We start from the raw sequence: 25889 nt of genomic DNA, 5'->3' as shown, positions 1-25889 counted from the left end.
CCGGTGGCAGCCAATTATTGCGTGCTTTCCCTGTTCTTTTTGTGCTTCTTCGGATGGGCACGAGTTCATCAAGAACAGCATGAATGTTATTTTCTAATTGAGCTGCAAAGGAATCAACCCGTCGATGCAGGACTTAGACACGCTGATGATGACCGGATATTCTGATGGAATGCATCATGGTCCAGTTGTTTCCAGTCCCTGGAAAAGCGACAGGGCTGTGTAGCGACCAATGCAAGAATAGGTGATGGAAAGGTGGGAAATCGATAACAAAATGGGGACAGGGGGAAGGCATTTATCGGCCCAGGAAAGCTTAGACCATTATAGAGACAACTACAGGGTGAGGGCAAGAGTGTTATGGGAGAGTCATTTGGTGGATAGAGCAGGCCAGGACAATGGAAAGGCAATGCCCACTACAAAAGCTCTGAAAGTTTGCTTTTGTTAGCACTTGTTGATGCTGTCATCTCCAGCGACACGTATTGTAATTTTTTTACCTTTGCTTGCTTTTCAAAAGTCAGTTTTTACTGAAACACTAGATCCATTGACCTATTTGCCCCACGTGGCAACGTACTTTTTTATTGGCTCTGTTGGGTGGTGAAGGGTCATACTGAAACATGTAAGTATCTAGACGATGATCTAACCCACAATAAAATAATTAATAATCATGTTGGTCGTGAAAGCCTACTTACGAAATTAGTTTGTGATTAATATTTTTCAGGGATTACACACGTGTTCAAATGAAGCGTCTGAACCAGATTTGACTACTTAATTACACATTGTTATCGATAACGCTAAATGAAAAAAATAAGAATCGGTTTTATCATTTCTGACAAGAAAAATTGTGTTAAAATGTTCAATCACCAAACAGAAACTTTTTGCAAGGAATCATGTCTGCATCAACTACACGTACGTGTGGTGAACATGTAAACACACGTGCTCTGATAATATATACATTGTTTTTTAAACTGCTTAACTTAAAACTTAAATAATGACGGTTGTGTCAAAGTGACTGTGTTCAACCAAGCACGGGATAGTCGTAACCATCTACAATGTTGGCTCTAAGCAATTGGTTGAAATTCACCATTACTATAACAGAGGCTAGCATCCCAAAAAGTGTGATGCTCATTCTATAAATAGATAATAAGCTGAGGCAACTCCCAAACTAGACGTTAACCACACAGGTCTTCTAGTTGTGATGTCTTCTGCATTGCACGTACGTACTTCTTGTTGCTTTCAGTTCTCTGGAGATGTAAGAATATGAAAAACTAGCAGTAACATGTGGAACGTCTGTTGTAAACCTGTGGAGATTTGCAGTGCTGTATAAGAATGATGTACACATTCTCGATCCAGATCTTTGTCGTTCTGATGCTGGAGCGCCAGATATATGTCAAGCTGTTGAATATATGTGCCAATTGAGAGCACCTAAAGTAATTGTTCTGTCCATTATGGGCACCCTCTGGCACTGCATGGCAGAAAGCACAGAGGTGGAATTTATAGCCTGATTGAGAGACTTGGCCACGTTACCAGGGGGAGGCAGGGCCAGCTATTTCATAAGATGCAGGTTCAAGCTGAGCTTAATAAGTTTATGTTATTCCATCCAATTTGCAGTAATTGAGACATAATACTTGTGAGTAATGAATGTTGTTTCTGGTGTAGACTACACGAGTGTTTAGTTAATGCCATGTAATGATTTTAAAGAAGCAGTCCACAATGCATGTGTTAAACGTGCTTCAATGTGAGACCTATTCAGGTGTAAGCCCAACTAATTCATTTGGTTACAGACCGAGAAATATTGTGAGTCACTCTTGAAAATAGCCACCTCAATCATTCTTGATGATACAACCAACGCTGCCTGGTCAAGGATGATGCAGTGTACCTTGTGGCAAGCCCGTGTTGTGTTGGGGAGGCTGACCCTCGGCTCCTCGCTCAGGTGGGATCCACTGCTCCCCTCTTCCGTGTCCTGGGGAGGGTTACTGCACACCGACCCCCCCCCCCCCCTTCGCTGCGGCCCCTCGGGGCATGATTCGGGGCTGGTGCTTAGCCACCTGGGATCAATACACACAATCTCCGCGCACACTGACTCACTCACACCCTCTCACCCGAAATCCGACGTCGCTCTTCTCCCGTGCCACATACCAATCGCACGCGCGGGACTCGGGGTCCGGGGTCAGAGGGCAAGGACGTCACTTGCACATGCGCAGCCGATTGGGGGGTTGTCTCGGAGATTTATTTAAAGGGCTGTATGAACAAACTCACAGGTATGCCGCCCGTTCACCCCACGCACACGCTAAACAAAAGGCCGCACAAATAATCTCGCGTGTACGCTGCCCGTTAGCCTAACGCACACGTTAAACGAAAGGGCGTATGAGTAATCTCACGTGCCCCTGTACGAGTCCGCCGTCGCTCAACACACGCACACGCTAACCACAAGCTACATGCATGGGCGAGCGCAAACACGTGGGTAAATACACCCTCACGCACAAACACAGGGTACAACGACGCACACCAACATGCATCCGTTCCACCCTCGCAGAAACCTCACGACAAGGTTTATTGATCCCCAGCAGTTTATTGTCAGCGAGTCCGAGGCTAAATTACCCGAGTCAGTTTGAGTCAGCAGGGTAGGTCTAACCTATCTCCCGATGGTCTAAGACCCGATCTGTATAGACTCTTTTAAATCACTCTCCTAAGACGATCTCCCAATGGCCTCAATATCTCACTCTCGGGTACTCACGGTTCGACTCGTACGGAGCTGTTGGGTCAGATCCTCGCTGCACTTCGACTCGTCACACGGACGTTCTAGTGGCTGGGAAGTCGACGGCCCCGAGCCTGGCTTGAGTACAATCCGAACTCATCTCTCCCCGCCTTCTCTACCCTTTTTATTGTCCTCTACATCAAAGATTAATCGGCGCTGATCCGCTGGCCTCCCATCCAATCAGGTGGCTCGGATTATCCTGCCACTCTCCTCGGACCGGTGCTGTCTCAGACGTCCGCTTTTCTCCCTCTAAACAAGTGCATCTGTCCTACCAATCAAAGGACCGGCCCTGTTTTTCCCGCCGTTCGTGACTCCGTGCCCCCCCCCCCTACCTGCCTGCTGACCCGTGTGTGTTGTAGCAGTTTTCTATCCGCGGTGGCTCAGCAGCCCCGTCGTGACCACGTGATTACAACCCAAGTCACGGCGCCGTGGTGCGAGTTAGCCTCGGGGGAGGTCGCCCAATTCCCTGGTCGCAGGAAACCGTGAAGTTTGGTCCCATGAGAGGGCTCCCGGGTGAAAACCTGTCGGCCAGGTGACCTCCCCTCGGGGCTCTATGTGGGGGTTTGTGTGTGTTCATGTGGGGGGTGTTGAAGGAAGAGAAGCGTCGGCCCCGTCGCTCGGAGGTGGTCGCGTTGCGGCCACGGCGTCGTCAGGACGGCTTCGCTGCTGCGGCACCACAGTTGCAATGCTTGGTGGTGATTTTTCAGTGTTAACTGTTTATGTGACACAGGGATGAAGTATGGGTAGCCTCTACCTAGGAGTTTACCACTATTTGATGTAGCAGCATCATGACTATGCATTTGAAGTGACATCGCGGACATCACGTATGTAGCGACATCGTGTATATTGCTGTGTAATGCCGGCTGTAGCGAGGTACGGCGTGTGATGCATTGTCATCGTGGACACCCCGTTGGTGGGTGTAGTACCAGTCCTAGGGGTGGGCTCGGTGAGCACTGGGATAGCGCATTGGCACCACGCGTGGCGTGCAGTGCTGACTCCTACAGGAGGGAGTGTTGGAGTGTCAGCCATGGGATAAGGTTACCCTAGGCCATGGCATTTTGGTTCACCCTGGAAGGCACGTGACCAGTAAGATCTACACAAGGACCCAGGAGGGGGGCTTGGGTGTGGTCATGTGTCATGGTAGATCCTACGGGAAGGGTCGAGAAACAGCATGAGGTTTCTCGAAGGTGGTCGTGGCCAAGGGCGGGGCCAGCCACGACTCAGCAGCATATAAACCGGGGTCCGCACAGGGACAGGGGTTCAGCGTTGCTGCCATCATCTGAAGATCTACGATCTCCCTTCTACATACATGAAGAAGTTATCAACACGTGGACGAGGACTCCAGCTAAGGTCCTGTCCGTTGTAGCCACTCCCAGTAACAAACGTAGTAGGCCTGTTGATACACCACCATAGGTTATGTGGTGAAGGGATGTAACCCGTTTGTGTTATGTGTTGGTGTTAATAAATATGTGTTTCCTCCAAGAAGTACGTCTGCGAGTCAGTTGAATCCATTACACATTTAATGAGTGAGTTCAATGTTCAATTAGCTAACGACTAATATTTTTATATGTAACAGTTAAAAATATCAGCTCGAGTTCTGACTTTATGAGCCAGGGTCTACAGTAATCCCCTGCTAACCGCGAATGTTTGGTTCCTGAAAGCCCTCGCGGTTGGTAAAGTGCAGTGGCCTGTGGGAAATAGGGGGTTAGGGGAACCATGGCCCCGGTCAGAACCGTCATAGCTTCGCTAAGTTTCCTGTTTATCCACGAAACACCGAATCGAATACAGTACATTACACAATGGCATATATAAAGCATTAGATTAACTTACAAACCGACACACCTGATGACGACCGTTTGTGTTATGGTCGAAACGTCGTGAGAATTTTTATTGTTTTATATATATTTTATTCTTTTATTGTTTCCCTTCAACGTGACTTTACCGAAAGAGCTAAGAATATAACTTACATACCTTTAATATTAACGGTTTAGATGACGATGACAATGAGATGATGGGGGAAGGCATGGTTAGAAGGAGGAAGGGGGGTGGGGCTAAGCCCACCCTCTAAGTACTCCAGCCTCCTATATACAAAGTTCTCGATAAGAAATTAGCCAAACAACACAATCAGCATCTAACTGAAAGGAGCCTTGAGGCTCACGAATGATTTCCTGTAAAACATACGTCGCAAGTGTATTTATCTTTTGTGTTAAATTGTCAGGTTATTGTATTGCCTAAGAGTTGAATCCCAGATCGCAAGTTAAAATCACGAACATTACCACCCCCCCCCCCCATCTCAAGGTGCCAGTGTAAACGAGAGTTTTTGATTACTACGATGTGATTGCAGAAAAAATGCGATGTTTAAAAATAACACAGATTAGATACAATTTGTTTGAGTCTTTGCTTTTATTTGTCCTTTTCATTTGCGATATTTTCAATCTCTTTGAAAATAAAATTTTAAATGTCGTCCTATATTGACGAATTGGCAGTAAATTAATAATACTTCTAGATTAGATGTTCAACTTTGGTGGAAAATACGAAGTTCACGTTCAGTTATTCTAAATTTCAGCTGCCGTTCTTGTAATTACAAAATGTGTACCACTCGAGCTATGACAGATTGTAATGTAATTTGTCAAAGAATCTGCCGAATAAAGAGGCTCCAAAATATGTTACCGCTTAAAAGATGTCAACAATAATTCACGTTAACATTTTCTACCAACCGACACCCAGTGCACAGGAGGGAGTTGATCCGTGTTTTACAACTCTTGCAGCATTCTGAACACATTGTAGCCACTCCCCTTTTAATTTAGTTTGGTTTAGATACCAGGGGTCGGCTCAGCCCATCATCCTTTCTGGGATTGTTAAATTTGCAACACTTTGTGTACAGTCAACAGTTGAACTCCCATTGCTGCCATGGCTCCCCCATGGCAGCAATGTGGTGAGAGGCCATGGGCGGATGTGGGGATATTCACAAGCCCCCTGCTGGGTGCTATTCAGTTGGAGTTTGTACCATTGGATGAGAGGGTAGCCTCATTGAGACATCGGGTCTCAAAAAGGAAAACTCTGACTGTTGTCTGTGCTCATGCACTAAAAAGCAGTTCAGAGTATTCGGCCTTCTTGGAGATGGAGGATGCAGTGCTCGATACGGTGATGCCTACCGACTCCATAGTCTTAATGGGCGACTTCAATGTTCACGTGGGAAACAATGGAAATACCTGAAGAGTCGTGATTGGGAGGAATACCCCCCTGATCTGAACCCGAACGGTGAAATATTATTGGAATTCTGCATTAGTCACAGAATGTCAATAACAAACACCATTTTTGAACACAACGATGCTCATAAGTATATTTGGTACCAGAGCACCTTGGGCCTAACGTCAATAATTGACATTATTGCTGCATCATAGGACCTAAGGGCATATGTTTTGGACACTCAGGTAAAGAGAAGGGCGGAGCTGTCAAGTGATCACCACCCGTGGTAAGTTGGATCCGACACTTGGGGCACCGACCAGATACATGTGGAAGGCCCAAACAAATAGTGCAGGTATTCTGGGAGCGTCTGGTGGAAGACACAATGCAAAAAGATTTCAACTTTGACCTCCAAGAAAACTTCTTCCACACTCCAGGAGGAGGAGGAGGAGGCTGCGTTCCCTACGCTGCGAGATCGCGTTTCCCTGCCGTCCATATTGGACACTGATGCAAGTGACATGGGCATAGGGGCTGTCCTGTCCCAGGTGAAGAACGGGGTGGAAAGGGTGATCGCATACGGGAGTCGCATCCTTTCAACCACCGAGCAGTGGTACTGTATCACCCGCAGGGAACTGTTGGCCATGGTGTACTTTGTCCAACAGTACAGGGCTTATCTTTATGGCAGACAGTTTGTAGTCTGCATGGACCACGTGGCACCCGAGTACTCTCTGAGAGTGGACCAGACTTCCGGCCAGCTCTTACGCTAGTTGGTAATACTCCAGGAGTATTTATTTCGAGTGGTTCACTGCAGGGGTGTGGGGCACTGCTATGCCGATGCATCATACCGCTTGCCGCTGAAGAGATGCTGCGCATGCTCGTCGGGCGTGGGCCAGTGTAAACAGCCTAGGGCTGGGCCACCGGGGGTCGTAGTGGCTTTGAGTGACCCACCACCAGCCGTGGTGGTCGCACATAGAGATGACACGTTGGGGCTCACGCATGCCGAATGAGGCCAGCTACAGATGGAGGATGTCTCCCTGTTGAACTTGCGGCGCTGGACAGAAACTGACCAAGAGAACCCCGGGCCTAAGGGAGTCTCGCAGTTCGTCCTTCAGGAAGGTCTGCTGATGAGGTGGCAGGAGGCATTGCACCGTCTGGGTGTTGTGGTCCCCACCTCCCTTCGAGGTAGATTAACGCGGGCAGTGCATGGAAATCAGTTGATGCACCTCGGGCATTTGAAAACTTTTTTTAAAAAGCAATGAGACTTTTATTGGCCGGGAATGTCAAACGATGTCTTCCATTTGATCAATGATCGCACATATGCGTGCGCCACAAGCTGCCATCGCAAAAATCTCAACCTCTGCTACAGTCCATCACGGTGTCCCACATTAACAAATTGGTTGCACTTGACATCCTGAGACCCTGTCCGGCTACACAAAAGGGGAATACACTTCTCCTAGTCAGGGTTAAGTATTTTTTCCAGTGTCCAATGGCTTGGCCATTGCCCAACCAAACGGCTGCATCCATAGCCGATACATTTTTGCACATCTATGTGATGGATAAGGGGGACTCCGAGCAGCTTCTCACGAATCAAGGTCGAAATTTATCGTCCAAGCTGCTGCGTAAAGTGTGCGACGTGCCGGGCACAAAAAAGATGAGAACGTCGCAATACCATCTCCAAATGGATGATGTGGTGGAACGCTTACACAGAACCCTGACATCGATGCTCTGTCAGGCAGTTAATGAGGCACAGACAGATTGGGATTTGCACATTCTGGGAGTCTTGGCAGCGTACAGGATGGCTACCCATGCTTCTACAAGATTTTCCCCAATTTTACCCATGTATGGGCGGGAAAATGACCCCCTCATTGACGCACAATTGGGTATGGCCTCGGGGAGGAAGAGAGCAGCCATGCCCATTCCCTGCCAGGTCATTCTTCATTGTGTCTCTGAAGTTCGCGAAGCGGCCAGAGAAAACACTGCCAAGATGCAAGCTTCTAACGGCATGAGCACGTGCTTCCATGGACAGTCGGGGACAGGGCCTAGTTTTACTGCCCTCAGCTGCTGCTGGGTACGTCTCACAAGTTACATCAGCCATGGTAAGGTCCCGTCGAGGTGGAGGAAGAGAGGAGGCTTCAGTGTGTAAGAATTCAGGTGGGATGCCGCCGTTGGTTCGTTCACCCATCGCGCCTGAAACCATATGTTTAGCCCTCTGTTGACAGCTCACCCCCAAGCCCTTTTGCGCCGATGTCTGGTGTGTTAATGAGCCGGGGCAATCGGCCAAGGAAATTGTGCCTCAGGAAAAATGTGTTGTTCCGCCCAGAGTTTCGAAGTCCCTGAAGCCCGGGGAACCTCAAGAAGCCCCCACATGTGATGGACCGCTGGCTGGAGCCCGGTCAAATTCTTCAGAAGAGGCCAGGGATGAGCCTATCCAATCAAGGCTTTTGTGCAAGCCCCCATTGCCTTTAGAGGCACAGAAATCCGCCCAGAGCGATGGACCGGCGTCAAGGACCCGGTCAAAGTCTTTACGATTCCCTGGTGCCAAAGAGGTTGGAGACCGCTGGGCTAGAGGATTCGAGAAAGAGGGCGTTGCTGGCACCGAATAGAGGGCCACGCCGGGAATAAAAGGATGCGAGACGCAAGGTTTAGGGCTGCCATAGGATCGGGTCGACTGTCTTCACGCTGTCGCTGTCTACGGGCCATCGTTGTCTTCGCATCACCGCTACTTCCGTGCCATCCCTGGTCCAAGTGATCTGTGCATTATCCCTCTCCAATTTCAAGTTACCTGCGTGAAGCGACCTAAATAATAACTAAAGAAACCTCTACAGTTCCAGTTGTCCGAGTCATTACACTTATCATGAACTTCACTAGTATCACATGACGTTATGATCCCTCTATAAATTCTAACCAGCCAAAGGTCTCGTGATGTCATGATCTTCATTCGGTCCCTCGTCATCACATGACATCATCACCCTGCCTTCTCACATCCTCACCCCATCCTGGCGTGACATTGATACGCCTCTCAACACTCCTGAATCTTTGAAGCCATCAACCCCTTCACCTCACCCAAAACTCGCGTGATGTCATCCCGATGCATTAAAGTCAGGCACACACCTGAAAAAGCGTATTCTTATATAGATTACTCAAGTGTGATTCTATATTTTAGTGACATCTTTATGTGTCCTAGCAATGCAGATGAACGCCAAAATAATAATTTGAGAATCCTGTAATTATGTGTATGGTTAATGTGGTATAACTTCCACCAGTCAATTCAACAAACCAGGTACTTTATTTGTTCTCCAAATTGCATTTACACCAAGCCAAAATCGCATCGCCCTGAATCAGCTGTCGTCCCACAATAACACATGATGTTCCATTCCCTACTAAACTATGACAATGGATGAAATTGAACTCATGCTGCCTCGGCCTCATCCTAATATTTCAGATTCAATCAATAACTTCTCAAGTGATATAAATGGCACTTCATGATCCAGTATGCATGCTGGTTTTATTGCCACTTTCTTTTGTCACAAAATACAAAGATAACTACTTAATATCCGGTATTCATGCAAAATGGAGTCAGTCTTTTTGACAGTGGTCACATGAGCAGCATTTACTATCATAGGTGATGACATGTATAGCAATGTGACCACACAAACTCACTGCATTGAACCACATGCCCAGTCCAACATTAAAACTAAATACCCATAGCAATAAATTGTATTTCTAGGGTTAGTTGTAGCATTGCTGTAAAGAGCATATAGCTTTACTCCTGTGGCTGCCTGAATGCAGCAATTGTGGCATTGGCTCCGCTATTGACGCGCTGCTCTCCATCGGCGAGCTTTGGGGCTTCACGGTACACGCTCATGACCTGTGGGAGAAACAGAGAATGGGTGGTGTTTAAACGTCAGTACCTACAGACAAACAAATTTGGTAGCAATCATACCTGGCCAATACCAGCCTGATTCCTTATGCCAATCCCACCTTTGCATTGTGATCGATCAAGATAAAGTTGTCATCATCACACCTTGCCATCGCTTCTCCTATTGCAGTTAATACCTAGACCCCCAAGTTTTACGATGATCTTGCACCAACTTCGTTTACAATTTTCCTTTTGATTGCAAACCACTGGAGCCCACTTTCAATGCCTGTCTTTGTAACAAACCATTATTATCAATCTAATTAGGAGATTGTAAGCCAATTGAGATTTACATTGATATTGACAACATTGACAATTATATTGACATTTGCAAAAGTTATAGCAATAATTACATTGACAATTACATGATTTTGACCCTAATATTTGGAATAGAACTTCGATTATCTGCTTTCTGTGATGACCCAATCTTTTGAGTTGTAAGGTATGTCACATTTATAGACTTGGCTAATAAGTCTCAGCTATTGAATAATATTTTAACATAGACCCATATAGCAGATGTGCTCCACGTGGATGCAGTTGTTAATCACATATGCATGTCCCCTGAGATGTCCAAATTGTTTTGCCATTAGCAGTTGCGTGGAAACATATGTACTCTCCACATCACCGCAAAATGGTTGGAACTCTACTGCATATTGTTAATGGCAATGATATTTCTACAGTATTAAATATTAATAGTGGCAGTCTTATGATGTTAATAACTTGGACAGTGGCAACCTAAACACTCACGTTGCTGATCCAGCTGTTGTAGGCTGACACACGGGTGAACACGGTGGGCTTGCGAATCGTGTTGCAGCCCAGAGATGAGACGTAGCTGGAGATTCCCTGCACCACCCAGGCATTGTCCGACCGCTGGCAGTTCAGCGGGCCACCTCCATCACCCTGTGGTGCATAGCAGAGTACAGCAATGCCTCACGTTGACATTGGATCAAGAAGAATTGGATTACCGGAGTGGGTGGCTGTGATAGCAAATACCACCATGCCTCTCACCAACTTGTGTGTCTTTGCTAGCATGTTTTTGGCTTTGTAAGAGTGTGGGCATCGAGCTCCTGTTCTAAAGTTTTGAGGTCCTGTAGTGGCAGGTGTCTGTGTGAACAAACACTCGTCAAGTATGCTTCAGAGCCATGGTGCTAAGTCATGGAGAGATATCGCAGAATGCCAAGGCCTGATCCCTTCCGTCACCCAATTCTACTATACTGCCTTTGGGTTTTCCATGCACGTGGCACGATCTAAGAGGGCCAACGTGACGAGCGACAGTCAACGATTGCCATGTTGGCTACAGTATTCATTTATCTACCATGTTTTATTCATGTCATCGTCCCAATATCTGGATTTTATTTTTAGTAACTCCATTAATGTATGTGAATAAAGCCGTCAAAAGTGGAATCTACTATTGGTTATACAAAAAAACTGCAACAAATTTGTCAATAATGAGGTCTTCAAAAAAACGTATACAGGTTAGAGTTATTGACAAATGTGTGGAGCTTTTTGTCATTCATGCTTATGCACCACTACCAACACAGCATCGCCCAATAACTGGGTTAATAAATATTGATGCGGAGGGTGCATAGTAAATATTTGAAAAATGCAAGTAAAGCAAACAACCGTTATGGCCTTCCTCAAATTTTCCCATTGGAAATTTTACTTAAGGAATTGACGCGGGTTGGCTCGCGTTGCACTCCGTACGCACATAGCACGCAGAGCGGGTGCTGCCCCCCGCGCAGATCACGCTGCTCCTCAGGCTGCTCCCCCACCAGCTGGCCTGGCTGCACGTCGCGTAGTCCACCACGGGCAGGCTGGCCTGCTGCAGCTCGCTGGGGAAGGGGCCGCTGGCTGTTCACGCAAACAGACAACGTGGAGATGGAGAGCATTGGTGAAAGCATCGGATTTTGGTGGCGTTAACAGGCGCTCCCCTATCGAACCGTCCATCTCTCTGTACTAAAAAGGGAAAAGCCACATAGCAACACCGCCACTCGACTGGCAGACTACTGCCCACTGTTGACTCTATGCAGAGTTGTGTTAATTTTGTCAACCCCAGAAAGATTAAGGGCCGAGTCAAACTGGAGGGGCAATTCACACGTTGGACTTAAAGCGCTCCACATAACTCCCTCTGCTGTTGTATTTAATTGACAGTGAGTGAACGTTACTTACTGGAAAGGGATCCCCAGCCTGTAACGTAGCACGGGTAGTTGTTGGGCAGTATCTGGTTGGCGCTGGGCAGGCAGGCGAAGCGCACCTTGCTGGAAAGAGCCACGGGCGACGCAATCTTGAACATGGCGATGTCGTACCTGTGGGGGATTGAGACAGGGGCAGCCGTGATGTGACGCTCAACTCCGAACATACAACAAGCAATGGGGATTCAGCGCTGTGCACAGGAGAACTCCCACTAACCCGGGTGATGTGGGGGATATATATCGTGGGGTTATCCATGATTTGACACTGCACTTATTTGTGGGGACAGATTAATGAATAATGGGAAGAATAGGACCACGGGTAATAAGACGTATTGTGGACAATACAGCTTCTGCAGATAATGGAGCCATGGGTAATAGGGTCAAATGCATGAGGTCTACAGTATATTTTAGTTATTGTATTATCGTAAGCATTGTATGAGATGAAGAAATAGCATTGTGTCTCATCTGTCTGTATCTATTAAAACACAGAATGGGCATGGGCTGGAAGCAGTGCGTAAGCACAAATCAAGACATCTCATCGTCTTGTCATTAACACTGCCATATAACACTAAATGTTACTTCTGAAAAATAATTCACCATTGACTGACATTCCAATTATACTTTGTTTTGCTTTAAGGCAGTGTCAGTGATGAGCTTCGAGAATGGGAAAATAAATTTCTGTCTCTTTGCGTCTTTGTAGAATGTCTCTGTACATGTTTGTATAAATGGATATGTATCTGTCTATTTCAACTCGGAATGTCACAGTGTCACGGAAACAGGGCGCCCGTGTGCAGTCTCACCCATTGGCCGGGATGCTGGGATTCCAGTAGCTATGCCAGGCGATCAGGCTCAATGCAGGTGTTACTTGCCCCGACTCGGTTGTGGACACACTGTGCTTTCCCAGCACCACCCTGTAGCTGTAGCCACTCCTGCACATTGTGGTGGATGTGGGGAGATAACAGAGAGACGGGCGGTCGTAATCACTTACACCTGTAAACATTGCAGTGAGGAATTAATAAACAGTAATGATGCGAGTTACTGCATGGTATTTTCAATGCCACATTGCGGCATCGTGTAAAGGTAATTGATAGAGGCCGCCTCCTTGCTCCCAGGATACACTGCTCCAACTTTGGTGGCCACAATGTGGTACAGGAAAATACTGTACAACACCTGGGCCCCGGTGCAGTTGCACCGCCTGCACACATGATAGCGACGCCACTGGTGCCGTGACTCACGTGTAGCAGCTCGCAGAGGAAAGCACCCATTGACTATCAATGAGGGTTCCTCCACAGTAGTTGACCCATCTTCCTCCAGAGTACCTCTGCACGAGCGCCTGCAATGCACACCCAGAAAAGTGGTGGTAGTTACGGTTATTTGTCCAATTTCTATATCTTACAATACAGTACTAACTCAGCCCTTTCGTCAATACACTCACCGTTTGACCAGGCCTCACAATGCTAGTCATAGCTGGTTGTGAACGGATAGAATCCGGGACTGGTATGGATTTCACTCCCACTAATATTAGCAGTCGCTGGGAATGTAAACCATGTAGCATGGTTCGTCGTGCGGTGCATAAACCACTGCGCTACCACTCTCCCATTATAGTCACATATTCAATGACATTGAGAATAGTGGAAGATCTGAACATTTCATGTTGCACATATGCAGCCGTTGTGTCAGTGCACTGCTGAATGATGTCCTCCACGTGGCATGTACAACAATGGATACTGCTGCACTGTGATCGACTGGCAATGCAGCGTGTGGCTGTGATGGCTGCTATTCAGCCTCTGCCGTTACCTGCCAAGGCCAGGAGTTGGCGCGAGCCTCCACGCCGTTCACCACGCGGATCTGGGAATACGCTGCGATCCCACAACTCTGAGCAGACACCTCAGCTGTGAGAAACAAAAGGAGACGCGAAACAAAAACAAATATCCCCCGTATAGCTTTAACGAACTGTTAGGGCAAGTGCAGTTAATGAGCACCTATGAAGGCCGGTTGCGGCACACGAAAGGGTGGGTAGATAGTAACATGCCCAGCCGCATTTGTTTTTCGAGTGGGGATGTTCACACATCGTAGCAGGTACTCATTTGAAGTTGAGTCGACCTAGGCGAGGCCCAAGACCGACTCAGATAATCGTCACTGGTGTTGGTCGTGAGCGGTCGTTGAACTCGGGTGGCCGGGTTCGTAGCACAGGACGCTAACCGCTAAACTACCTCTCCCATGGGAATACATACCATAGTACACACACAATGATAGTGATGTGTTTTTTGCGTTGTACCTTATGCATGTTGTGTCATGTTTTAATCCATGTACTAGCAAACTCTTCTATAACTAAGTCCAGTTCCTGAAGAAGCTAGAGTGATCACTCCACTAAAACAAATGTGTGCATGGCAATCACTCACCTCCAACCAGCAGAGCAGCGCAGACGAGAAAGGCGAGCATGGCTGATCGAAGAACTGGAGTTTATTGAAGACTTGGAGCTTCTTGTGCACGAGTCTTTCCTTTCCACTACCGTGTCTCACTGCTGGGCCGTCTTGGTTTTTATACAGAATCTGCTGTCCACATGAACCCTCAGATTGCAATCAGAATACTTCCCTATCTGAAAAACTGCCCACATCGAGCTGGCATGCAAATTACAAATTCAGATTTTTGTTTCTCTTGGCCAGCAGGAAATGATACAGTGTTAATCCTGCTGATGATACCAAACCAACTTTAAAGACAGATTTTTGTATCGGTTAGGTTATAATGGAATACGTGAAGCTGACCGATGGTTGACAGATCTGGTCACTCCCAAAAATGAGCTCCTCAGGCAGGCAAGGCTGCGTTGGCTGGATTATGGAGCCCACATGCCCATCAACTGCATGCCCAAGCAGCTTCTGCTTGGCCGGATAGAGGAGGCTAAAAGAGCACGGCACGGGTAGAAACATTATGGACTAATACTGTATAGGAGGATGTGGAGCTGATCAGACGAGCCGATGACTGTAGAGGAGGCTCGGGAAGGACATAACTAGAGAGTTGGAGGCAGTCGCCCTCCAAAAACAATGGAGGTCAGAGGAGCGTTGCCCAAAACAACGAGTGGAGCGCCAGGTGGACAGTGATGCGGCATTGTGAGCATTTGTATTTTGCTGCTCTGCGTGTTGAGTGTGTTACATTATTAAACAAAAACATACACACACAAAACATACACGGTAAATAAATCGTTCTCATAGTCGATGCATTCACACCTTCCAACCGATGTAACACTCTGCGGCCATTACTTTTCAACACGGACATGATAATATTAGCAGCATCAAACCGCATAATGTATTGTCGAAACATCACCCCCGTGTTTTGTAGAACAGACCTAAGTTTTTAAACCGTGTGTAAACGAAACACGCATTCGACTAACACGCGTTGGGCAAGGTTTTCCTCTATTTAGTATTTTTTCCCGGGCTTGCTAAGCTACGTGTTGGAAAAGTTCCATATGTATACCAGAAGTGGTATCATTCTTGAAAAACTACCATCAATCTTTAGAAATTCACAGTCGCTATCAGATCGTGGCAAAACTCAAAATCCTGGTTGGTGGCTGACTGAACTCATTTTCTCCTATCTGGTTGATAAAATGAGTACCACTAGACTGGTAGATTCATAAAGTGACTGGTGAGGGGGATTTACAGGACCGTGTGGAGAAGCGTTCACCAATTGAGGTCAACATTGCCAGACACTTGTTTAAGCAGGGAGGCACTTCGGCTTGGCATCCAGAGGTCGGCGACCCAGGGATAGACCTAAAACCTAATGCCAGATGGTGGTGATGATGATAATAAAAATGTTAAATTGGAATTTGACGGTTATGTGTAGAGTCAGCTGTGTGACATTTTTGTGATCTAGCAGAAGGTAGCAAGCAATTTTGAGCTGCGGTGGCATTAACGGGATTGACCGTAATCATCTCTTGCGTGGCGTAGTCATAAATGGCCAAATTATAGGGAGACAAAAGTGGCCAGGTGTGTACGCGTTTCTATCCATACCCCACTCTCGTGTGCCGTCCTGGCCTCAGCAAGTACTCAATGACAGTACTTTTCAAAGTCTCTCCGAAAATATTACAAGGGAGTTACTTTGTCTATACATAGGAATGTTTGATATGAACCAGCTAATTTCTGCACTCGAGCAGGTATTGATGTGATAGAGTTTTATAAAAGTCATCACCCATCATGACTTTCAAAAATGTTTCCCCATTGTCCTCAGGCAAACTTGGTTCATTTGAGGCCACATCCTCTAACCCCTCACTGGAACTCATAATAACCTCTTTGTCCTAGTCTACAATATTCAATTTCCTTTGTTAACATTTGCTTCCTTGACTCTAACCTATTTCACACAACGGTAGTAGTCTGACCAGTTTAATGATCAGCATCAGAATCTCTATTTATCCTGGAGAAATCCGATTATCTATGAAGCTCTTTTTCATAAATTTGCAGTATATGTGGGTCAGAAAGTTACAACAACAAACAATACAAACAAAGATAGGAGTGCAAATCATAAGAAAATTGTATACGTAAAATACATAACGTTTTACGTCAAAGTTGCACAAGTACACTAGTTCCCAAACTTGGACAAGGCAGCAAAACAAGAGCTTAATCAGTCCCAGAACACACCAAAACAACAGATGGTCCCTCAATAAAATTGCCCATTAAATTGAACTATTGATACATGTGTAAGCATGAAAGTTACAAATCACGTTTTTAATCGCAAACGATGGTTGTATAATGAGATACATGAAGGATCCATGGGTGGCATTGTAGAAAGAAAGTCGCTGGCCTACTGCATCCATCCTAATTAGGAAGTGTTATCCCCTTTTAAGTGTGAGGTTTTTTTCCGAGTACTCCAGCCTCCTCCTATTTGCAAACATTCTCTAAAAGAAATTAGCCAAACAACCCAAGCAGCATCCAACTGAAAGAGCGTTGAGGCTCACGAATGCTATTCTGGCTAAATTATTTATTACAACGTTGATTTACTGTTAAATATCATACATCGCAAGTGTATTTTTGTATATTTTGTGTTGAAATGGAAAGTTATTGTATTGCCTATTAGTTGAATCGCAGATCGCAAGTTCAAATATTGGTCATACCCCCCCCCACCCCAATGATTACAAACTGATTGCACACCAAATGCGATGTTTAAAAAACAATACAAACTAGATACAATTTTGATTGAGTCTTTGCTCTTGTTTGGTCTCTTCATCTGCGATATTATCAATTTCTCTGAAAATAAAATATTAAATGTCCTATGTTGCCGAATTGTGAGTGCATTGATAATATATCTAGGTAAGATGTTCAACTTTGATGCAAAACATCAAATTCCCGTTCAGTTATTCTCAATTTCATCTGCCGTTCTTGTAATAACAAAATGTATACCAATAGAACTTACATAATGACAGATTGTAATACAATTGATCAATAATTCTGGCAAATACAGAGGTTACAAAATGTGTTACCGCTTAAAAGATACCAACAATGTTTCACGTTCACATTTTCTACCAACTGACACCCAGTGCAAAGGACTGAGATGATCCATGGTTTACAACTTCTGCAGCATCTTGAAAACATTGTAGCCACTCCCATTGTTATTGTATGTGTTTTAAAGACCAGGAGTAGGCTCAGCCCATCATCCTTTCTGGGTTTATTAAATTTGCAACACTTTGTGTACAGTCATCAGTTGATGTACTCAGGAGAGTCTGGCTCTCCACGGCATCAATCCGGGATCGGGACTGCCAAAGAAGAGCACTGCCCAACTGTTCATAACTTGATTTAGATTTTTATTTTTATTTTTTTCCCTGCATACATTTCTGCAGGCCGCTATTGCACATTTATTATGAATGTAGTCTGTTCGAGATTCTTGTTAAATGTCACATGGTGTTTGGTGCCTTGTTTTAATATGTGAAGAGCTGACCGTTTCTCCACTTCCTACCCCCTTTACATCTTCCGGCATCTGGCCAAGCGAAAATACGTCATCCAAGTGAATGCATGCAAATTACTTGGAAAACATAGATGGGACATTATAAACAAGATAGGGCAGCCTACAACCTGAGCGTGTGCAACACAAGCAGAGCAGATAGTGGTATCTGTAGTGAAGTCGCAAATCAGGTGACCCAGAAACAGTGGTTCCGTCTGTGCAGATTTGCATGTGTGTGGAAATGTCCCTTTTTGAAATGTTTAGTACTAAGCATTGGCATGGAAACCCAAGACATTTTAGAGGTAAGGACATGTGTGGTTTAATTTATGGCTACATTGGAAAAAATTACATTTGGTGGAATTAATATGTAATTACAGCCCTTCGTCAATCGAGTGAAGGCTTCCCTGTGAAGTATCAGTCGTAGTGAGATTATATTCGCTACTGTTAGTCAGTGCACTTTGGAGAAGCTGAGGGGTCCAAGACTGGTTCACACTGCACTCTCCGCTGATGTTAGCAGTGGCTGAGAATCAATCTCAGTTCCACTGGGTCCATCGTGCAATGCGCTAACCACTGCTAACATTCTAACTGTGAGCGCGGCCCTCTGTCCACCGTGCTTTTATCGAATTGAAACGCACACAATAGCATTGTTTAGTGAGTGACGCATTACACTGGTACTCAGATCATAGGTGCAAATTAGAAAAACAGTGATCTTTTGCTTTCTGTTCTCTGGAGATGTAAGCATATGTAAAGCTAGCAGTAACATTGTGGAACTTTTGTGGTAAACCTGTGGAGCTTTGCAGTACTGTATAAGAAGGATGTACACATTCTAGATCCAGATCTTTGTCGTTCTGATGCTGGAGCGCCAGATATATGTCAAGCTGTTGAATATATGTCAAGTGAGGCCACCTTAAAGTAATTGTTCTGTCCATTATGTGCACTCTCTGGCACTAAATGACAGAATGCACAGGGGTGGAATTGATAGCCTAGTTGGGAGACTTGGCCACATAACCAGGGAGAGGCAGGGCCAGTTATTTCATGAGATGCAGTCTCCATGCTGAGCTCCGTATTGTTATGTTAATCCATCAGATTTGCAGCCCTTGAGAAACCATTCTTGTGAGTAAGCAATATTGTTTTTGGTGTAGACTACACGAGTGTATTGTTAATGCAACTTAATGAGTTTAAAGAAGTAGTGAACACTGCATGTATTCAATGTGCTCCGATATGAGACCTATTCAGGTGTAAGCCCAACCAATTCATTTGGTTTCAGACTGAGAGATACTGTGAGTCACTCTTGAAAATAGGCGCCCTGAATAATTCTTGAAGATACATCCAACGCTGCCTGGGGCAAGGATGATGAAGTGTACCGTGTGGTAAGCCTGTGTTGCCATGCTACGTCGGTGATCTTTCAGTCTGTACTGTTTATGTAACGCAGGGATGAAGTATGGCTAGCCTCTACTTAGGCATTTACCACTACTTGATGTCGCAGCATAGTGGCTGTGCATGTAACGTGGGAGTTCAATGTTCAATTAGCTAACGACTTTATGTTTCGATGTAACAGTTTTACCCTGAGATAGGTCCGTCTCCACCCCGTTGGGAAGACGGCCACGCTCATTAAAAGTATCAAGTTCAAAAGACCAGCCAGAGTTCTGACTATGCTTATGAGCCAGGGTCTAAAGTAATCCCCTGCCAACCGCGATGGCTAGGTTCCTTAAAGCCCTCGCGGTTGGTAAAGTACAGGGGCCTGTGGGAAATAGGAGATTAGGGGAACCATAGCCGCTGTCAGACTCACCATAGCTTAACTAAGTTGCCTGTTTATTCACTAAACACCGAATAAAATACAGTACATTACACAATAGCACAATAAAAAGATTAGATTAACTTTACATACCTTTAATATTAACGGTTTAGATGATGATGACAATGAGTTGATGTGGGGAGGTTGGTTAGAAGAAGAACTAAGGGGGGGGGGCTCAGCCCCCCTCTGGGCCACGGACGCAACACTCTCACCATCACCACTCGCTGGACGCTTCAGCTCCATGATTACGGGCAAAAATAATGTGTACTCTACAGTATGTACGACAAAACAGACGGGCAGCACATCAAATTTTTATTAATTCGGCGGTCAAAATAATTTATATTCTACTTTGGGTGCAAATAAAAGTGTGTGCATTGAAGAGCTTTTATTTTCCTAAATAATTTACAGCTCAAGAACCAAGACAGTGAACCACGTCCTCGCTGTTGTGACTCCACACCTCAGCGTTGCCAACTCCTTAACATGAGTACGTCGACAAACTAACCTGAAAAGTTCAAAGCTGCAAATTACGAGAAACTCTACACCACAGAAACAGTAATGCCGGCTGGAAATAACGAGTTCAACTCTGACAATCATTATCTCCTGCAGGAGTTCACCTCTGAGTCATCGCTCGGTGATTCTGGATGTGATTACCAGCGAAAACGTCGAATAAAAATTGTCAGATGTTGTGCGTTGCTCTTCAGCATTCCGGTGTGTTGTGTTGCGATCAAAACGTCGTGATTTGTTTAATTTTATCTCTACCCGCGTGACTTTACCGAAAGAACCAAAGAGTCAGGATTCCTGCAGTCACGAAAGCTTCAAATTGAAATTCATTCCGGTGTCCTCAAGCAATCAACATCTGTGTTTGTAATCAACGCGATATGACCAAAACGAAATCATTATTAACGAATACATTGTTTTTTTTGTGTCTTGAAATCACTTCCGCGTAGCAATTTAGCCACAGCCGTTTATCTGTGTCGCCCTCTGTCGGGCGACATTCTAACAGGAGGCAATGAGACTGAAGCTTGCGCCGCGTTTTAACAGCCGTTGCCCACGGTTCCCACTCGTCAGGCTGCCGTTGTGAGACTCAGATATTGAAAGTGAACCCCGAGAATATTAAAGAAAATAAGACAATAACTACGACGTTTAGATCACAACTCAAGCGATCGTCATCAGGAGGGAAAAAGAGAGGAAAGAGGAGAATATTATGACATGCAAAACGTGTATTGAGATTGCTGGAAGGCATGTGGAGGCTTTGAAGCAAAGTGGTACAGTACTGTGGTGCCCATCTCGCCACAGTGATCGAGGTAGTTAACATCTCGCCACAGTGGCGAGATGTTAACTACCTTAGCTCGGTATACAGGAGGTCTTGGGTTCGATATAGACCCTGACGCTTGTATATTTGGAGTTTGCATGCTCTCCCCGTGGTCGCGTGGATTTATTTCCATGGGGTTAAAGTATTTGGCTGTTATAGCTTTCTACATAAGCAACTTCGCTGAGGTATCATTTGTGGCCAGTTCACTTGTGAAAAATAGATATATAGCTCAGTGTGCTTTACATGGTAAAATAAAATAAAGTTCATAGTTAACATTAGTCATTATCTCATATAGTAACACAGTTACTGCTTGTGCTATGCAAGCAAAGGTGCCACAATATTTTATTTGAGGGGTCTGTGATATTTCGTAGAAAAATCTGGACAACGTAATATTGTGCAAAAACACCAGGGCGATGCCTCGCTCACTTCGGAATCTGTTAAGAGACAAACACCCTAGTTATTTGTTTATTGACAATATATTGGTTCACATAAACAAGCGTGCCTCCGGCATGTGCTCTTCATCTCACAAATAGTTAAATTTGTCAGTCAGTAGATGTATTGCCAATGACATGACAGCATTCTTCTGTTAATCCAAGAGTCACCATACATATTATGCACAAAGTTGTCATTGTCCATGCATGATTTAAATTATGTATACGTTCTTGTTCTGTTGCTTTTGTTTTATGGTTCTAGAGCAGGGGTGGGGAACGTTCGGCCCGCGGGCCGTATAAGGCCCGCGAAATCATTTTGTCTGGCCCTGCCAAGGCAACCGCAGGCAGGACTCGAAATTCAATAAATCTAGGAGCAAACCTGGAAAAGCAGTTGCGAGTAGCAACATCATCAATACCAGCTAACATCACACGCCTCACCAAAGAGAAGCAGTTTCAGCCATCACATTAGGGGTGAGTTAATTTAATGTTCGACCAAATATAACAGTAAAATTCTTGAGTAGATAATTTTGTATGGCCCGCGAATGATGTTATAAATATCCAAATGGCCCTTGGCAGAAAAAAGGGTCCCCACCCCTGTTCTAGACACTGCCAGGCTTGTTCTCTCATGTTCCAGACGTGCCTGTGCTACGTCAGGGGTTTTAAGCCGGCCTTGAAGTGGAGGCTCTTGTCATCTTGCTATCCAGACGTCCGGCACTTTTCAGGAACGCATCTTCTGCGTTAAGCCAGGACTTATTTTTCGGACTTGTGTACAGTTTGAGTACACAAGTCCGATTTTTTCTTGAATAATACTAACAGTCCTTTTGTCAACCCACTGTCTGACTGACCATGCTTCACCATGCTAGTCAGTGTTATTGGTGCTCAGTGTCGGTTTGAATATCACTCACCAGTGATGTTTGCTATGGCCGGGAATTGCACTCAGGTCACGGGGTTCATAGCGCAGTGCGGTAACCACTGCGACTCCGCTCCCCACCAGTATCATGACACTTGCTACCACAGACAAGTCAGCACGGCAAAAGTGTGGTTTAAAAAACCCTCAATGACTGCCATGGCGTGGAGAGGCCCTCATCCAGCAGCATATTAACAAAGGGCTGTTAATATATATGCAACCTCCAAATTCATTCCACTAAACGTACATTTCCAAGGTTGCTACGGAGAAATAAAAAAAACATGCAGAACTCAAATTACTTTATATCAAACGAATCTCTTCACATATGCAAATTGACTAGGAACCTTCATTTCCTTGTGTGATCACAAGGTATTTGTGATATTATCACCGGATTTATCTTCGCTGATGTTCCTGCCTATGCGCAAGTTTAATGCTGCATCATCTAGTTCCTAAACACTGCGTGCTCAAACCTTTTACATGACTGACACCGCATGAGGCCTGCATCCAGTGATAGACATAAAGCTGAAATAAATGTGCAGGATAGATTTGTACTTTAGCCTTTTGGCTATATGTGGTCTAAAACTGGTTAGACAAGGCCATACAGAAGAATATCTCTGGTGTAGGCCCATCAGTTTCAAACACACTGCATATATTATCAGAGCATGTTTTGCCACAAGTACGTGTGGTTAATACAGCCTTGATACCTTGCAATAGGTGTCTATTTGGTGTTTGAACATCTCAATACCTATTACTGCCAAAAGTTTAAAACCAATTCTTGTTTCATCGCTGAAAAAATTATAACTGATTACAAAGCAGGTGATATTGCCTTAATGTATTACAGGAACTTTAATGATAATCCACTTTACCTTCGGAAGCCTCACTGAGTCTCAATACTCGTTTTCAGGAGGGTCTTGCTAAAATTGGGGTGTTTGGTCAATTCCCATAGTGGGTGGCTATTTGTGGGAGGAAATGGGAGAACCTTTAGAGAACCATCCACGCCGTTGGACAGCCATTTGGGAAGATCTGTTCAAACGTGGCACAAACCCACAGTATTATCGTCACATTGTGCGGGACGCCTCCTCTTCGTAATCACCCCCTCCCCCCCCGAGGGCATCACGAACCAGCTTTAGTGTGCAAATAAAATAACGCGAGTGGATAAAGCAGAATGATAGGATACCCCCCTCCACCCCCCCCCTGCGTTATGTAACTTTTGACCTACCTCTCCTGGACATTTGTGGAAAAAGCTCCGTAGGTCATTGGATTTCTCCAAGATGCATACAGATTCTGATTCTGCATCATGTAAACTATGAAAATTATGAACGTGCATAGAACCTGCTCGCACGCATATCTGAGATTGACTATTTGTATCGGAAACTACTCAGGCAATGCAAATATTTTCTTTCGTTGCAAGTTCCATGTATAAACCATCAAATCATTGCTTGTGCTGGAGGTATATATATTTATTTCATCACAAAGGATAATTTGCATGCAGGAAGCATTTTTGTGAGATGCTGGTACAATATGTTCGGGCGTGCATTTTTGTCTGCCTATTTAAGTTATACGATCCTGACATGTCAAACGATTCATGATTGTAGTTTATATTAGTCGTGCCCTGCAGTCGAGAACCGTCTGTCGCAGAGGCTCTGTGATTTGATGTGTCGACTCGCACTCGAAATGTGGTTGTAGCCATGGAGTCATCTTACCCGTCTGAATAAACTAATCGGATGTGCTCACTTACGGGGAAAACCCAGTGTGGGTATTTGGGCAAGGCTCGTTGTAGCCATCGCATTGTTACTTCCACTTGGCCAGATCGTAGAGAACAGCTGGAAATGTGTATAGATGCTTTGCATTTGTTTTTTAGACTTTCACCAAACCTATGCTTTTGTATGAAGAGATGGATTAATGGAGCTTCTGGGTTGTTGTGACATCCACAGTAAGACAATGAGACTTGCAGAATCTTTGATGGGAATCGACGTTTTGTGCAGATGGTGGGGGGGGGGGGGGGGCGAACACCAGAGAAAATTGAGATGAGCACTGATGTTCGACAGAAGTGTGTTTTTATATTATAGCATTGATATTGCAATAAAATGTCTACTTTTCAGTCTGTGACATTGGATATAACAGGAAGAATGTGTTGCTCCACCTATATTATGTATATATGTTCACTGATGTACTGGTAAATAATCTCGCGTACGTAAATGGCTTTAGTTTATCCACCACATTGTGGAATACAAAAATAATCATGGCCAACACCAGTCACGAATATCTGAACTGGTCCTGGGCCTTCCCTAGGTAGACTCAGCCTCAAATTAGTACGTTGTGCGATGTGTAAAATTTTCACTTGGGAGACAAAGGCGTCCGGGCGTGTGCTGGCGCTGACCTTAATAGATGCTCGCTCACAGCACTTTCCCCAAAAGTGTATTAAGGCTATACGGGGGATCTTGGTCATTGTTCACAGATGGTCCTTGCCTCACACTGCACTCCACGAATATTACCGTCTCTCTGGCAGTTTGTAAAAATAAGCAACCTTTAAATGACATAAACATATCATAAGCCATTTCATAATGTGATAATTGAAATTTAATACTTGTAACTCCATAGTAAGTCCATAACAAGACAAACATTGGCATTGGCTTTTTAAAACTCTATACATATTTTTGTTATTGAATAGGGATTACATTACCACAAATTGACGTGGCTTTAAAGGTGCCCATATATGTGGTCACAATCTTAAATATCAGTTACATTTATTTTTGTGCAGTTGCAAGGCTCTCTTGCAAATGTCATAATTGACAAACTGTGAAGCCACGCACATCTTAAGCAAATACAAAGGAGGGCATGTGCCTGTGTCTAATTCTTCCTACAGATAATGTCCTGCTGCTTCGAATGCAAACGCCGCTGTTTCTTTTGACAAATTATGTATGACCCAAGCCCCAAGTGATGTCACCCGACGCGAGCAGGGTGGGGGAATTGGTGGGCCGACGCCACCCGAGGTCTTGCCGGTGCCACACGAAGTCTAGCCGGCGCCACCTGAGGTCTTTCCGGCGCCACCCGAGGTCTTGCCGGCGCGGCGAGTGTTGGTCCAGAGCAGCCCCCTGACCCTGTCAGGCCCTCGTGTTTCATCATTGCTCGCAATTCCTTCGTGGGCGCATTGCGCGGCCCTCTACCACTCCGCCCGGCCTGGTTGTTGTCTCAACCGGCCTGCCCCTGGCAGGTCTCCATCTCGTCCTCAGGTTCCTCATCCCCTGTATAGAACAGTCCTTCCCCCAAGTGAGGCCCTCCTGGGGTGGGGTACCTGCCCCCTACTCTAAGTGCACACGCGTGTGCGCCACAGGTTCGTCATCGCACACCTCAGCTGGGCAACCACTCTGCACCTGACGACCTCACACAGGGGTTAATATTCGACACCCCGCTTCGTTGAGCCTGAGACGCCCATGCGATCACCAGTTTATATATGAGTGTGTCTCTACGTA

The 25889-nt window shown here is 45.4% G+C and overlaps 1 protein-coding gene across 3 annotated transcripts in view; it reads right to left on the bottom strand.

Annotated features, from left to right (window-relative positions):
- Positions 1 to 9205: 9205 nt before the first annotated feature.
- The window catches only part of LOC116941526 (chymotrypsin-like elastase family member 2A), a 41915-nt gene continuing 25231 nt past the window's right edge, over positions 9206 to 25889 (bottom strand). Inside the window, exons 2-9 of one of the 3 annotated variants that reach the window (XM_032952672.2) lie at positions 14449 to 14601; positions 13844 to 13938; positions 13282 to 13379; positions 12847 to 12975; positions 12024 to 12160; positions 11563 to 11705; positions 10602 to 10754; positions 9206 to 9806 (exon numbers count right to left, since the gene is read on the bottom strand). In XM_032952672.2, coding sequence (XP_032808563.1) covers positions 9702 to 9806; positions 10602 to 10754; positions 11563 to 11705; positions 12024 to 12160; positions 12847 to 12975; positions 13282 to 13379; positions 13844 to 13938; positions 14449 to 14488 — 900 coding nt within the window. In that variant the 5' untranslated portion in view covers positions 14489 to 14601 and the 3' untranslated portion in view covers positions 9206 to 9701. The remainder of the gene's footprint in view (positions 9807 to 10601; positions 10755 to 11562; positions 11706 to 12023; positions 12161 to 12846; positions 12976 to 13281; positions 13380 to 13843; positions 13939 to 14448; positions 14602 to 25889) is intronic. The other 2 variants (XM_076066653.1, XM_076066652.1) reach the window with 2 other exon arrangements.

The sequence above is a fragment of the Petromyzon marinus genome, chromosome 12, assembly GCF_048934315.1.
Source record: "Petromyzon marinus isolate PM22_M1 ecotype Great Lakes invasive population chromosome 12, UKy_Petmar_22M1.pri1.0, whole genome shotgun sequence".
Taxonomy (NCBI): Eukaryota; Metazoa; Chordata; class Hyperoartia; order Petromyzontiformes; family Petromyzontidae; genus Petromyzon; species Petromyzon marinus.
The sequence above is the reverse complement of the archived record's forward strand: the minus strand, read 5'-3'. Positions and strand labels throughout refer to the sequence as shown.